Source organism: Gigantopelta aegis, chromosome 10 (genome assembly GCF_016097555.1).
Source record: "Gigantopelta aegis isolate Gae_Host chromosome 10, Gae_host_genome, whole genome shotgun sequence".
Taxonomy (NCBI): domain Eukaryota; kingdom Metazoa; phylum Mollusca; class Gastropoda; order Neomphalida; family Peltospiridae; genus Gigantopelta; species Gigantopelta aegis.
Window position 1 is genome coordinate 89,376,666 of NC_054708.1, and position 11,977 is coordinate 89,388,642.

Consider the following 11,977-nt stretch of genomic DNA (forward strand, 5'->3'; position numbering starts at 1 on the left):
ATTATAACCCCATTTCGTTTCGTTAATGCAACTAAATAGTTTATTATATTATCATGTCATTTATGTTGTTTTACAAGTTAGGTTAATCAAACAGAAGTTCCTTGTCGTAAATTACTGCTTTTGTTTACACTGTGCATACAGGAGTTGGTCAGAAGCTGACATCACTTTGCCCCAAGCTAGAGTACTGGAAGCCTCAAAAAAAAGAGAAAATGGCTGCCCTCAGTTAGCAGGAATAATCAAATTTTTTATTAACACTAAAATTACGTGTTTTTCATTTGTTAAAGTGTCAGCAGGGCTGCAGAAAGTACTCGCCCACTCGCCAAATGTCTATCTGTCTGTTTGATTTCATTTCACTTGTGATGTTGATCACTTCGACACTTGCCAATGTTCTTAATAATGTTTTGTCAATTTATCTATATATTTCATTTGAATTGAGGACACTGTTTATTATAACATCAGGGGTGCAGAAAGTACTTGCCCACTCACCAAATGTGAGTAAAAATTCTGACGGACGAGTTAAAAAAACCAACTACCGGTACCAGTCCGACGGGTGATCTAGGTGTTTTCTGACCAACTGTAATTTTATTTATTTATTTCATTATTTTATTTGTTTTAAATTTAATCCGTGTCAGCCATGCCAGAATTTCAAACCATTCAAACAAACGATTCAGAATGATGACGAAATACACATGTACCGTATTGCCAAAAGACTACTTCGGAGTTCCGAACTGCGCAAGCGTGACATTCTGGAAACAGGTCATAGCGAAAACGGAACCGTGCCAAAACAGCCCCAAACGAAAATGGAACCAAATTGGACAAAACGGAACTTAGCTTTGCCTCAAATGGCACTAAAATCTATGCCTACATGGCTTAAACAGAAGCAAAAATTAAATGTATGGCTAAAACATTTAATAATGGATGTTCGGATGAAACATTTTCAGGTTTTAACACCCCAACAATGTTTTCGCAATGCATGCATTGAAACGCCGTTATAGCTATAAAAAACCCACAACTCAAGACCCCCAACCCCCCTCCCCACAAACAAAACAACAAAACACAAAAAAACTAAACAAACACAAACCAACAATGAAAATGGTTTGTTTTGATAGCGATTTCGATTTCAACTCATTCCCCGGAAACGGAGCCGGTCAATGGTCAATAGTTCCTTCAAATTATTTGTTTATGTTGAAAATATGTTGCCTGTGTGTTTTGAATAGATTCTTCTGTTATATACTTGCGATATGCCACTTGAATTTTGTAAATCTATATGAATGAATTGTGAAAAACCTAGTCTTGACCAGAATATTTCAAAATAGGTTTGAGTTTTAATTTCATTAGTTTTCTACATGATGTTGATCACTTACCAAGGGTCCTTAATATTGTTTTTTGTTATTAATTATAATACATGTGTATGTGTATGTATGTGTATGTGTGTGTATGTATGTATGTGTGTGTGTGTGTGTGTGTGTGTGTGTGTGTGTGTGTGTGTGTGTGTGTGTGTGTGTGTGTGTGTGTGTGTATATATATATATATATATGGCCAAGTGCATAAAGCACCCTCACACAAAAACTACACAAGTTCGATCTCGGTTATATTCTTTAATCCAGATGATAACATATAGACAAAGTATATGTATATTAAAAGGAGAGTTGGCCCCAAACGTCTTTCTCTCTTGCCAGATATTTTCTCTCCCTGTTCTCTCAGTCTCTCAGTGAACTATCTTTCACCCCAGTCACTCTGATAACATCACACACACCTGACCAATACTGGCAGACCATTACTGTCCTGGGTTCCTTAAGATAACCCCAGTGACAGTGTTTACCATATATTAATGTCCCAAGTGTCTTGGAGGAATTTCACAAGTACCTTAAGTCTAAACAAAGAGAAATAAACCTTGGACGCCTTAGTGGTGTTTATGCATGTTTAGTATAATAACACATTATGCTGGGTGCTTTAGCTGAATCCCTCAAATATATATATATATATATATATATATATATATATATATATATAAAGATATTGTTAAACAATAATAATTAATCTAGTGGACTAGTAGGAATTCTGGCGGGCTAGTAAATTTTAGTTAGTACTGGTCCGGCAGGCTAGTGAAATATTTTCTATTTCTGCACCCCTGTAATACTGTTAATAATATATTGTTCTATAGACTGGAGAACTAGTAGAAATCCTGTCAGGCTAGTAAAATTTAGTTGGTTCTGGTCCGGCAGGCTACTTAAATATTTTCCATGTCTGCACCCCTGTGTCATTATGTGTTGGTGGTCCGTGTATGCATCTTTCTAACACATAAGGCTCATGTTTGAGTTTACTCTCCCTTTAAAGTGTCAGTATGTGTTGGTGTTCCGGGTATGCATCTTTCCAACACATAAGGCTCATGTTTGAGTTACTCTCCCTTTAAAGTGTCAGTATGTGTTGGTGGTCCGAGTATGCATCTTTCCAACACATAAGGCTCATGTTTGAGTTTACTCTCCCTTTAAAGTGTCAGTATGTGTTGGTGGTCCAGGTATGCATCTTTCCAACACATAAGGCTCATGTTTGAGTTTACTCTCCCTTTAAAGTGTCAGTATGTGTGTGTGTTCCGGGTATGCATCTTTCCAACACATAAGGCTCATGTTTGAGTTACTCTCCCTTTAAAGTGTCAGTATGTGTTGGTGGTCCGGGTATGCATCTTCGAACACATAAGGCTCATGTTTTAGTTTACTCTCCCTTTAAAATTATCGATGTCGGGTCCACTTAACTCATAGAAATGAACTTATAATGGAGGAAGATTAATTTAAATTTGGTGCATGTCACATGACTTCACACCTGCCAGATCAACAAGGACAAATCATTTAATTTTTACAATTATTATATTCGATCTGCAAATGGTATGCTAAATTTGTGTGTCTCTAGTGTAGTGAATAGTATTCATAATCCATTCATAACAATTGCAAATAATTTTGAGTGTATAAATTGTGTTAATTAAAAATCAATTCATTTAAAAAATTATATTTTACAAATTATTCACTGGTATGAATGCAGTTAGAAACGTTGCACTCTAGCTTTCCTGTTTTACTTTTGTATACTAGAATGAATTTGTTTTACGTCCACATTGTTGATTTTTTTTATTAACTGATTGCAATGTATTTTGTTTCACATATCGTAACTGAAAAATGTAGAATAGTATTTGTGTATATATCGTATTCGTGTTTTTGTCGTTAGGTTAACCCAGTTTGGGATGTCAATGGTACATAATTTTTAGCTCAAACAAAGTTAAAACAAAATACAAAAGAAAACATTTTATAAAACAGATTCTTTAAAGCTTGCTACAGTTAACTATATTGTAAAAGGACTAAATTTCAGCCCCATGGCAGTACTGAAACAAAATAGATACACTTCCAGATTACTTTTCTCGTTTTACAGTGGCCAAGTTACTTTCACTTTATCAATGATACTTCTATACTACAGACACGTTCCAAATGTTTGTTTTCCAAAGTTCATTATGTGATGTTAGTATTTTTAGCTCGACTAGACACTGAACATTTAGTTTAGACTGGTTGCAAGTTACAACTATTGTAATATAACGTTGTCTACTGGTTTGCTGAACATTAAGTAGCTACAAATCAGTCTAAAACATTTGTCAGAATAGTAGTCAAACTTTAGGGTCTCGAAATTACAATACTTAACTGTATAATAAACTTCCTGTAATAATGAAGTTTACAAGTTTTAATTTCAGAACGTCTACAGGTCACGGTGTAACCGATTTAAGCTCAGGGGCGGATCCAGGAATTTTAGCAGGGGGGGTCCAGTCTTGAGCCTTTGAAGGGCCCCCCCTCAATAGGAAATTTTCATATTTGAAGATAGCTTTAGATGGATTTGAAGTATATTCCCGTTATAAAAATCCTGCTTGTTGGTCACAAGCGGGGGGGGGGGTCAAGACCCCCTCGACCCCCCCTGGATCCGCGTCTGAAGCTTCAGGTGAGCTTCAGGAATAACTGTTGCGCAGAACTCATTTCCTACTAACACTGTCATGCACAAAATTCATTTCCTTATTACCTGATAACACAAATGTATCATGCTAGTAACAAAGATGTTATCAGGCAGTGGCATAATAACACTTTTAATTATCAGATAGTGGTTATCGGGTCATAGAAAGTATGGTTGCACGATAAATTATTATACGAGTTGATATACTGTACACCATATATAGTGCGTTCACTAATTCTATGTGTATTTTGCACATGGCACTAACTGGAAATAACCGAACGAAAGGAAACATTAATATATGACCAATTTGCTTTGTCATTTTTTTTTGAGAAATATTGGGGAATTTGAGTTAAAAAAGTGTTTTTCATTGAGTGTTTTCATTTGATATACAATGCAGGCCTTATGATCTAAAATATACAGGTGGGCTAAAAACAGCCAGCTAAATCTGCTTTGTATGATCAATAGGCAGAACGTTTTTAACTGACTGAAAACAATTAATTTTGATTGGGTCTCCTAAAAAGTATAGAATGTCCAGTTTTTTCTATTATAAAGCTATTCATTTGATATTAGGCAGGCAATTTCTCAACATTATTTGGAGCTACAAGCCATAGGATTTCAAATTTCATGGGAAACACTTTTTCGGTTCCGTGCCTTGTGATCATGGGAACCCATCAAAAAGTTTTTAAAAAATAATTACATATATATTATTTTCACTGAAGTCGTACTCGATATAATAATCAATGGAAACAAAATTTCGCTTCCCTGCCTGGTTGGCACTTGATGTGAACTATGGCAGGCACTTGACGTGAACTATGGCAGGCACTTGATGTGAACTATGGCAGGCACTTGACGTGAACTATGGCAGGCACTTGACGTGAACTATGGCAGGCACTTGACTTGAACTATGGCAGGCACTTGACGTGAACTATGGCAGGCACTTGACGTGAACTATGGCAGGCACTTGACGTGAACTATGGCTGGCACTTGACGTGAACTATGGCAGGCACAGGCAATTGCCCATTTTAATACACAAGGCCTGCATTTTTAATGGCGGAATGTCATGGCTATTTTGAGAAACTGATAATTGATTGTGACAGCTTATTTGATATATTGGACTGTTTTACCAACAATGAAATTCATATAAGTAAGCTGAACTTTATACATTTTGGCATAATTTTAAACAACACTATATAACTATTGTAAAATATCCGAAAATTTAGAAAATTCAACAAAATAAAACTTATCCTTTCGCACACGAACATTATTTTATGCATTTATGAACCTTTAAAGTAAATTAAGTCAGTACAAGTTATAAACTTGAACCACCTCAATGTTGTTTTTGTCAAAAATTCATCCAGTAGTCTTTTGGTTAGCACCATGCATGCATTTGTGCGGGAATTTATACAAGGGCAATTCTAGACTATAGTAAGTGAAGTTTCCAGGGGGATTCAGGTCATGCTCACAAAAACATATTTTAAAAAAGAAAATGACTTTGAACAGGTGCTTTGACCACTGATCCCTTCCCCACCCTCTCCTCTGCAAATGTGCCTGGTTAGGCCATCATAATACATGTACTGTGTTACCTTTCTTACATTGGTGTTTTAGTCAAATCCAATTGGCACATGTTACATATATGCGTATGTGTGACATTGAATATAATGCTGATGGTATTTGACATACATTATTAAACATGGGACTGTACATTACCTTTGAAACAAGACCTTCCATCAATAAACAGGTGGTAATTTCTGTTACATATACAGACGTGACCTTCAGGATTTGGGATGCATTCATGGTCACATGTTCCCTGTGGACAAACATCTACATGTCTCTCTAATAAGCAAAGAAAATAATATTGTTAATATAGCAAAAAACTGCTGTATACATGTATATGTGTGTGCTTGTGTGCTTGTGTGCATGTACATGTTCATAACTGCTGAAGGCTAACTAATCATGTGGCAGAAATACTGCTACAATAGTCTAACAGTTACCCAACAATGTTACCTTTAAGGTTTATATCTATAAATATACTCTTCAAAAAAAGTAGGGGAACTCTAATAAGAATTTAAAATTGCCAAAATTGTAAGGTATATTAGCTGTGGGGAATGGTTATATGATAATAGTGAATTCATTGGGCAAACATTACAACCTGTAGTTCAGTATTACAGTTGGTTTTATGACCACCAAAGATCTTGAAGGACGATTGGGGTCAGAAGTGAAATTTGAAAGTTGACGTTTTTTTATCAGTAAATCGCAAATTCAAACAATAAAAATGACTGAAAACAAAACAATAACAACTGTATGATCAACAGAATGAAAAAGATTGACAGAAATAATGTTTCACAGCAATTAATGAACCTTCCTGGAAATTGTCAATATTGAGAATGACACCCCACACATGTGCACGGAGCAACTGCGTGATGCATGCGCAAACTATGGAATGTTTTTTGGTGTGTTAATAAACAGACTTGAATGTTCTTTACTAGGAGGTCTGTGGTCAAAACGTATGTTTTAATATTTCAGGTTCCCCTACTTTTTTTGAAGAGTATATATAATCAGAACGAATGTACATCAATGTTACTCTGGTCATTATACCAGAATTCACACCTCCTGACAAAAAAACAAATTATGAACAAACAATGGTTTAATTAATTCTGTGAATGTCCCATCTGCAAATACCATGGAATCACCCCCAAAAATATATATTCGACTTGAAAAGACCTCTTTACAACAATAATACATAATCAAAGGGGCTAAATGGGTAACTGTCAGTGACCAGTCAATGACCAAATCGACCGAAACACATGCAACTAGTTGGCAGCCTTGATCTCGTGACCAACTGACAGTGTCACAAGAATAATTATTTTCTGTTGTTATGGCGATTTGTAAATGTGCAGGATAGAAGCACAGGCATCGAAATAGCATGCCTGGTAACCCATTTACAGGTTACCACAACATATAGCCTGGTAACCCATTTACAGGTTACCACAACATATAGCCTGGTAACCCATTTACAGGTTACCACAACATATAGCCTGGTAACCCATTTACAGGTTACCACAACATATAGCCTGGTAACCCATTTACAGGTTACCACAACATATAGCCTGGTAACCTATATTTTACCACAACCATATGAAAGTTAGAATTGAATTCCTGTTGTTACTACTTTTAACACAGACGTTCTGAAATTGTATCACGCGAACATCGGTACGAGAAAGGAAATCCAGAAGTGAATTTATCTGGTGGGCGTTGCTTAAACGCGGATTGCCGAAATTATTTGCAATTGCACAAGTGTGTACGAATATCGGTGCAATTTTGTACGAGAAAATGAAACGCGGAAGTAAATTCATCTAGTGGACACTGCTTAAACACGGAATGACTATAATTGCTTGCAAACGCACAAGTGCACGCGAACATCGATGCAATTCCTTATGAGAAAATGAAACGCGAAAGTCCAGAATGCACTGCCTGGTTTACGTTTGGAAACGAAACTACCGTTGGAATTTTTATCGAGAACAAAACACCGTTCTCGACTTTTCTTACATGTGATAACCTCCCGGTAACCTGAACAACCATTCTCAACTTATTTCGATGCCTGAAGCAGGTACAAATCACAGATCTCTTTAACTTGATTATGGAAAAACAAAAGGAATCACATAATTCCCAATTTTTACAGAATTTAAAAAGGTTTGTTTTTTACATACAACATATTATTCCATGCTTAAACAAAGTTATATGCACATTTTATTTTGACATGTATTTACTGTTATTTAACAAGACTTTCAAAATTTGTGTATGCTGACAGTGGTGTTGCATATCACAGGACCTGCAAAGAACTGAGTTTGTTCTTGTACGCTATGCTTAATTGTTTGTTGCACATGCAGAATTGGAACATAATGTATGAACAATCGTGTTCCAGTTACGAACATTATACTGAAATTATTGTATTGTGAAATCAATATAAAGATATACTAAGTCAAATTAAAAACTTTACAATCTAAATTTTGAATAAAGTCAATAAGTGGTGAAAGCAGATATTTTTCAGGAATATATATTGAAATGACAATGTCGACACTCCATTTTGTGAATCACCTGCCAAAGAGATACTTGTGAAACTTCTTCAGACTGAAAATCACTGCAGCACCTTCTTTGTCCAACTGAGAGTAGTTCTTCTCAGCTGCATTCATTGTTCTGGAAACAAATCCAACTGGGTGTTCTGAACCATCTTCCATGATGTGCGACATCACAGCACCAGTGTGCAAAATGAGTGGCTTGTTTGGGTCATAACTCTCTTTTGCAACAATTTGTGCAGAGGATGCAGTTCTGACAACTTGTTTAGAAAACACCCATAATAGTTCAGGAGCCCCAAGTATGCCTTCAACTGATGGACATTTTCCGGTGGTTTTGCTTGTACCAGAGCCTCCAGTTTCTCATCGATCAGTTTGATCCCGAACATGTTGATCTTGTGGCCAAGAAAGATAACTTCTTCTACTCCAAAAGTACACTTCTCCTTCTTCAGCCTTGCTCCAGCTCTATTCAGTCTCTCAAGGACATGTTCCACATTCTTGTATGACTGATCTGCTGTATCACCAGTCACCAGAATGTCATCAAAGTAGACAACAGTTGAAGATATACCCTGAAGCAAGGACTCCTTAACCCTCTGGAATTGAGCAGGTGCTCTGGAAATGCCATAGGGAAGGTGCTTGTATTGGAACAGACTTTTGTGAGTGTTGATTGTCACAAACTTCCATTGTCTGGCTCCAGCTCAATCTGAGCCTTTTCCTAGCTGTACAATCAGACCTTCCAAGGTCGGGATTGGGTACTGTTCTAGCTTGGAGACTTTGTTCACAGTCACCTTATAATCACCACAGGTGCGAACTTGTCCATTGGGCTTTAAGACTGGAACAATTGGGGCAGCCCAATCTGAATATTTCACTGGCTCAATGACTTGATCTTGTTCCAGCCTCTGTAGTTCCTCTTCTACCTTTCCTTGGATGGCATACGGAAGCGGTCTTGGTCTAAGACAATTGGAGCTTTATCTCCATCAACATGCACCTTTCCCTGTACTACCTCGAGTTTACCCAACTCATTCTGGAACAATTGTGTTCCAAGCACTTGCACTGGATGACCCGTGAATGACCTTATTTTCACTTTGGATCTGTCAAGCTCACAATGCCCAAAGACCCTTCTGACCATCTCGTTAGCCACGATAGTGTAAGGAGACCCTGTGTCAATCTCGAACTCAACTAGCTCACCTTGAACTTCCAATTCACACAACATTGGAGCAGTCTTCCCTTCCCCTTTTACACTGCACATTACGTGTGGACTTCATCCTCACTATCATTTTCACCAATGTTCTTCACCTTGGACTTCCATCCCACCTGGTGACATTTGGTTTTGACATGGCCTTTCCGGCCACAGCGAAAACAGTTCTTGTCACGAAAACCCACACTGCTTTGGATCATGATCTGCAGCACAACGAAAACAGTCTTCCATCCTGGCATCCATCGTTCTTTTTAGCACACCACTTGCTGATTGCATATCACCTGCAGACATCTGCATCTCTCTCTGACATTCCTGCATGCTGTTTCGTGAGATTCTGAAATCTGGAACACACGGTCAAGTATCAGTTTGTCAGTTTACCATCCAGAACAGTCAGAATCTTCTCCTGGATTTGTGCATTGTTAATCCCAGCAATGAATCTATCACGCAATGCTTGCATGACAAACTGTCCAAAATTGCAGGGACCAGAGAGATGCCGCAACACCGCCAGAAACATCTGAACACCTTCATCTTTCTTACGAATTCTAGAGTAGAACAGCAAACCAGCACAAGCCTCAGAAAGTCTTGGTTTAAAATGATTCTTGACAAGGCCACAAATAGCTGTGAAAGTCTTTGTTTCAGGCTTATCTGGGAGACACAGACTTTTGATAATATGGTAAGTCGATGACACAACATTTGAACACAGGATGCACACTTTTTTCTTGTTATTGTCAATGTCATTAGCAGTGAAAAAATGTTCAAATATTTCCACATATTCATGGCAATTTTCACCTTCTTTGCAAATGTCCAAAAATACCAGCCATTGTTGCAATACACAGGTAAATGGAATGATTCAGCCCAACAGCAGACAGAATAACATTTGTGGGGATGTTTTACACTTAAATTAGCTGTGACAGTACACCTTTACATTTTCACACCTTGGGTTCCCGGCATGACACAATTAACTTAAAAATACAGCTCCTCAGAAGCTCTCTAACTCATAAACTAACTAATAAGACATGTGACCGTATCTAACTTGAACAGCTTAATTAACAGTTAAGTTGGTTTTATCCTCGTCACCATTTATGTTGCATTTTAGCCAGAGACACGTGACAAATACAGTCAATAACAGGGGCACCATTTACTTGTCTTCAAAGGAAGCAATTACAACAGTGGTCTCCCTTAGACCACAGACATAATGATGGTACATTCCAACAATATATAAGCTGTAACGCATATTGATGCTATATCCAAGTTTGAAGATCATCAAAGCGATTATTTGTATGAATTCAATCGAACGTTCAGTGGCGGAAATTACCAATCTCTGTCGATAGTAAAAGGGGAATAACTCTTAAGTTGTTATTGAACTTGGTGTGTTAATGCATTGGCAAGACTTCCAATCATTCCAGCATTTAGGGTTAGGGTTAGTTCTCATTACAGCTATGTAAATGCTCAAATGATCGGAACTCTTTCCAAAAGATTTACTGAGCTTCGTAATAAAATAAAAATATGTATTAGGCATTACATTCGTCACTTGTCATCGGGCATATGCTCTTAACATAATTACTTGCCAGACATAAAAATTCCACTTGACGCGGGCACCAGGCAATGGCTTACTATGTGCTTGACTACCAGTAACACAGTTAATTTCCACTACCAGTAACACAGCTAATTTCCCAATACTCACCATGTGCTTGACTACCAGTAACACAGTTAATTTCCACTACCAGTAACACAGTTAATTTCCCAATACTTACTGTGTGCCTGACTACCAGTAACATGGTTAATTTCCCAATACTGTGTGCCTGACTACCAGTAACATGGTTAATTTCCCAATACTTACTGTGTGCTTGACTACCAGTAACATGGTTAATTTCCACGACCAGTAACAGAGTTAATTTCCCGGTACTTACCATGTGCTTGACTACCAGTAACAGAGTTAATTTCCCAATACTGTGTGCCTGACTACCAGTAACACAGTTAATTTCCCAATACTGTGTGTCTGACTACCAGTAACAGAGTTAATTTCCCAACACTGTGTGCCCGACTACCAGTAACAGAGTTAATATCCCAACACTGTGTGCCTGACTACCAGTAACATAGTTAATATCCCAATACTGTGTGCCTGACTACCAGTAACAGAGTTAATTTCCCAATACTGTGTGCCTGACTACGAATAACAGTTAATTTCCCAACACTGTGTGCCTGACTACCAGTAACAGAGTCAATTTCCAAATAATGTGTGCTTGACTACCAGTAACAGAGATAATTTCCCAACACTGTGTGCCTGACTACCAGTAACAGAGTTAATTTCCACTACCAGTAACACAGTTAATTTCCCAATACTTACCATGTGCTTGACTACCAGTAACAGACTTAATTTCCACTATCAGTAACACAGTTAATTTCCACTACCAGTAACACAGTTAATTTCCCAATACTGTGTGCTTGACAACCAGTAACAGAGTTAATTTCCCGGTACTTACTGTGTGCTTGACTACCAGTAACACAGTTAATTTCCCAATACTGTGTGCCTGACTACCAGTAACACAGTTAATTTCCCAATAATGTGTGCCTGACTACCAGTAACACAGTTAATTTGCCAATACTGTGTGCTTGACTACCAGTAACACAGTTAATTTCTCAATACTGTGTGCTTGACTACCAGTAACACAGTTAATTTCCCAATACTGTGTGCCTGACTACCAGTAACACAGTTAATTTCACAATA

The 11,977-nt window shown here is 37.5% G+C and overlaps 1 protein-coding gene across 1 annotated transcript in view; it reads right to left on the reverse strand.

The window, feature by feature from the left end:
* Positions 1–11,977, reverse strand: part of LOC121384071 — a 98,030-nt gene that overhangs the window by 19,312 nt on the left and 66,741 nt on the right. The window contains exon 10 of the mRNA XM_041514292.1: positions 5,689–5,814. Within this exon, the coding sequence (XP_041370226.1) occupies positions 5,689–5,814 (126 nt within the window). The remainder of the gene's footprint in view (positions 1–5,688; positions 5,815–11,977) is intronic.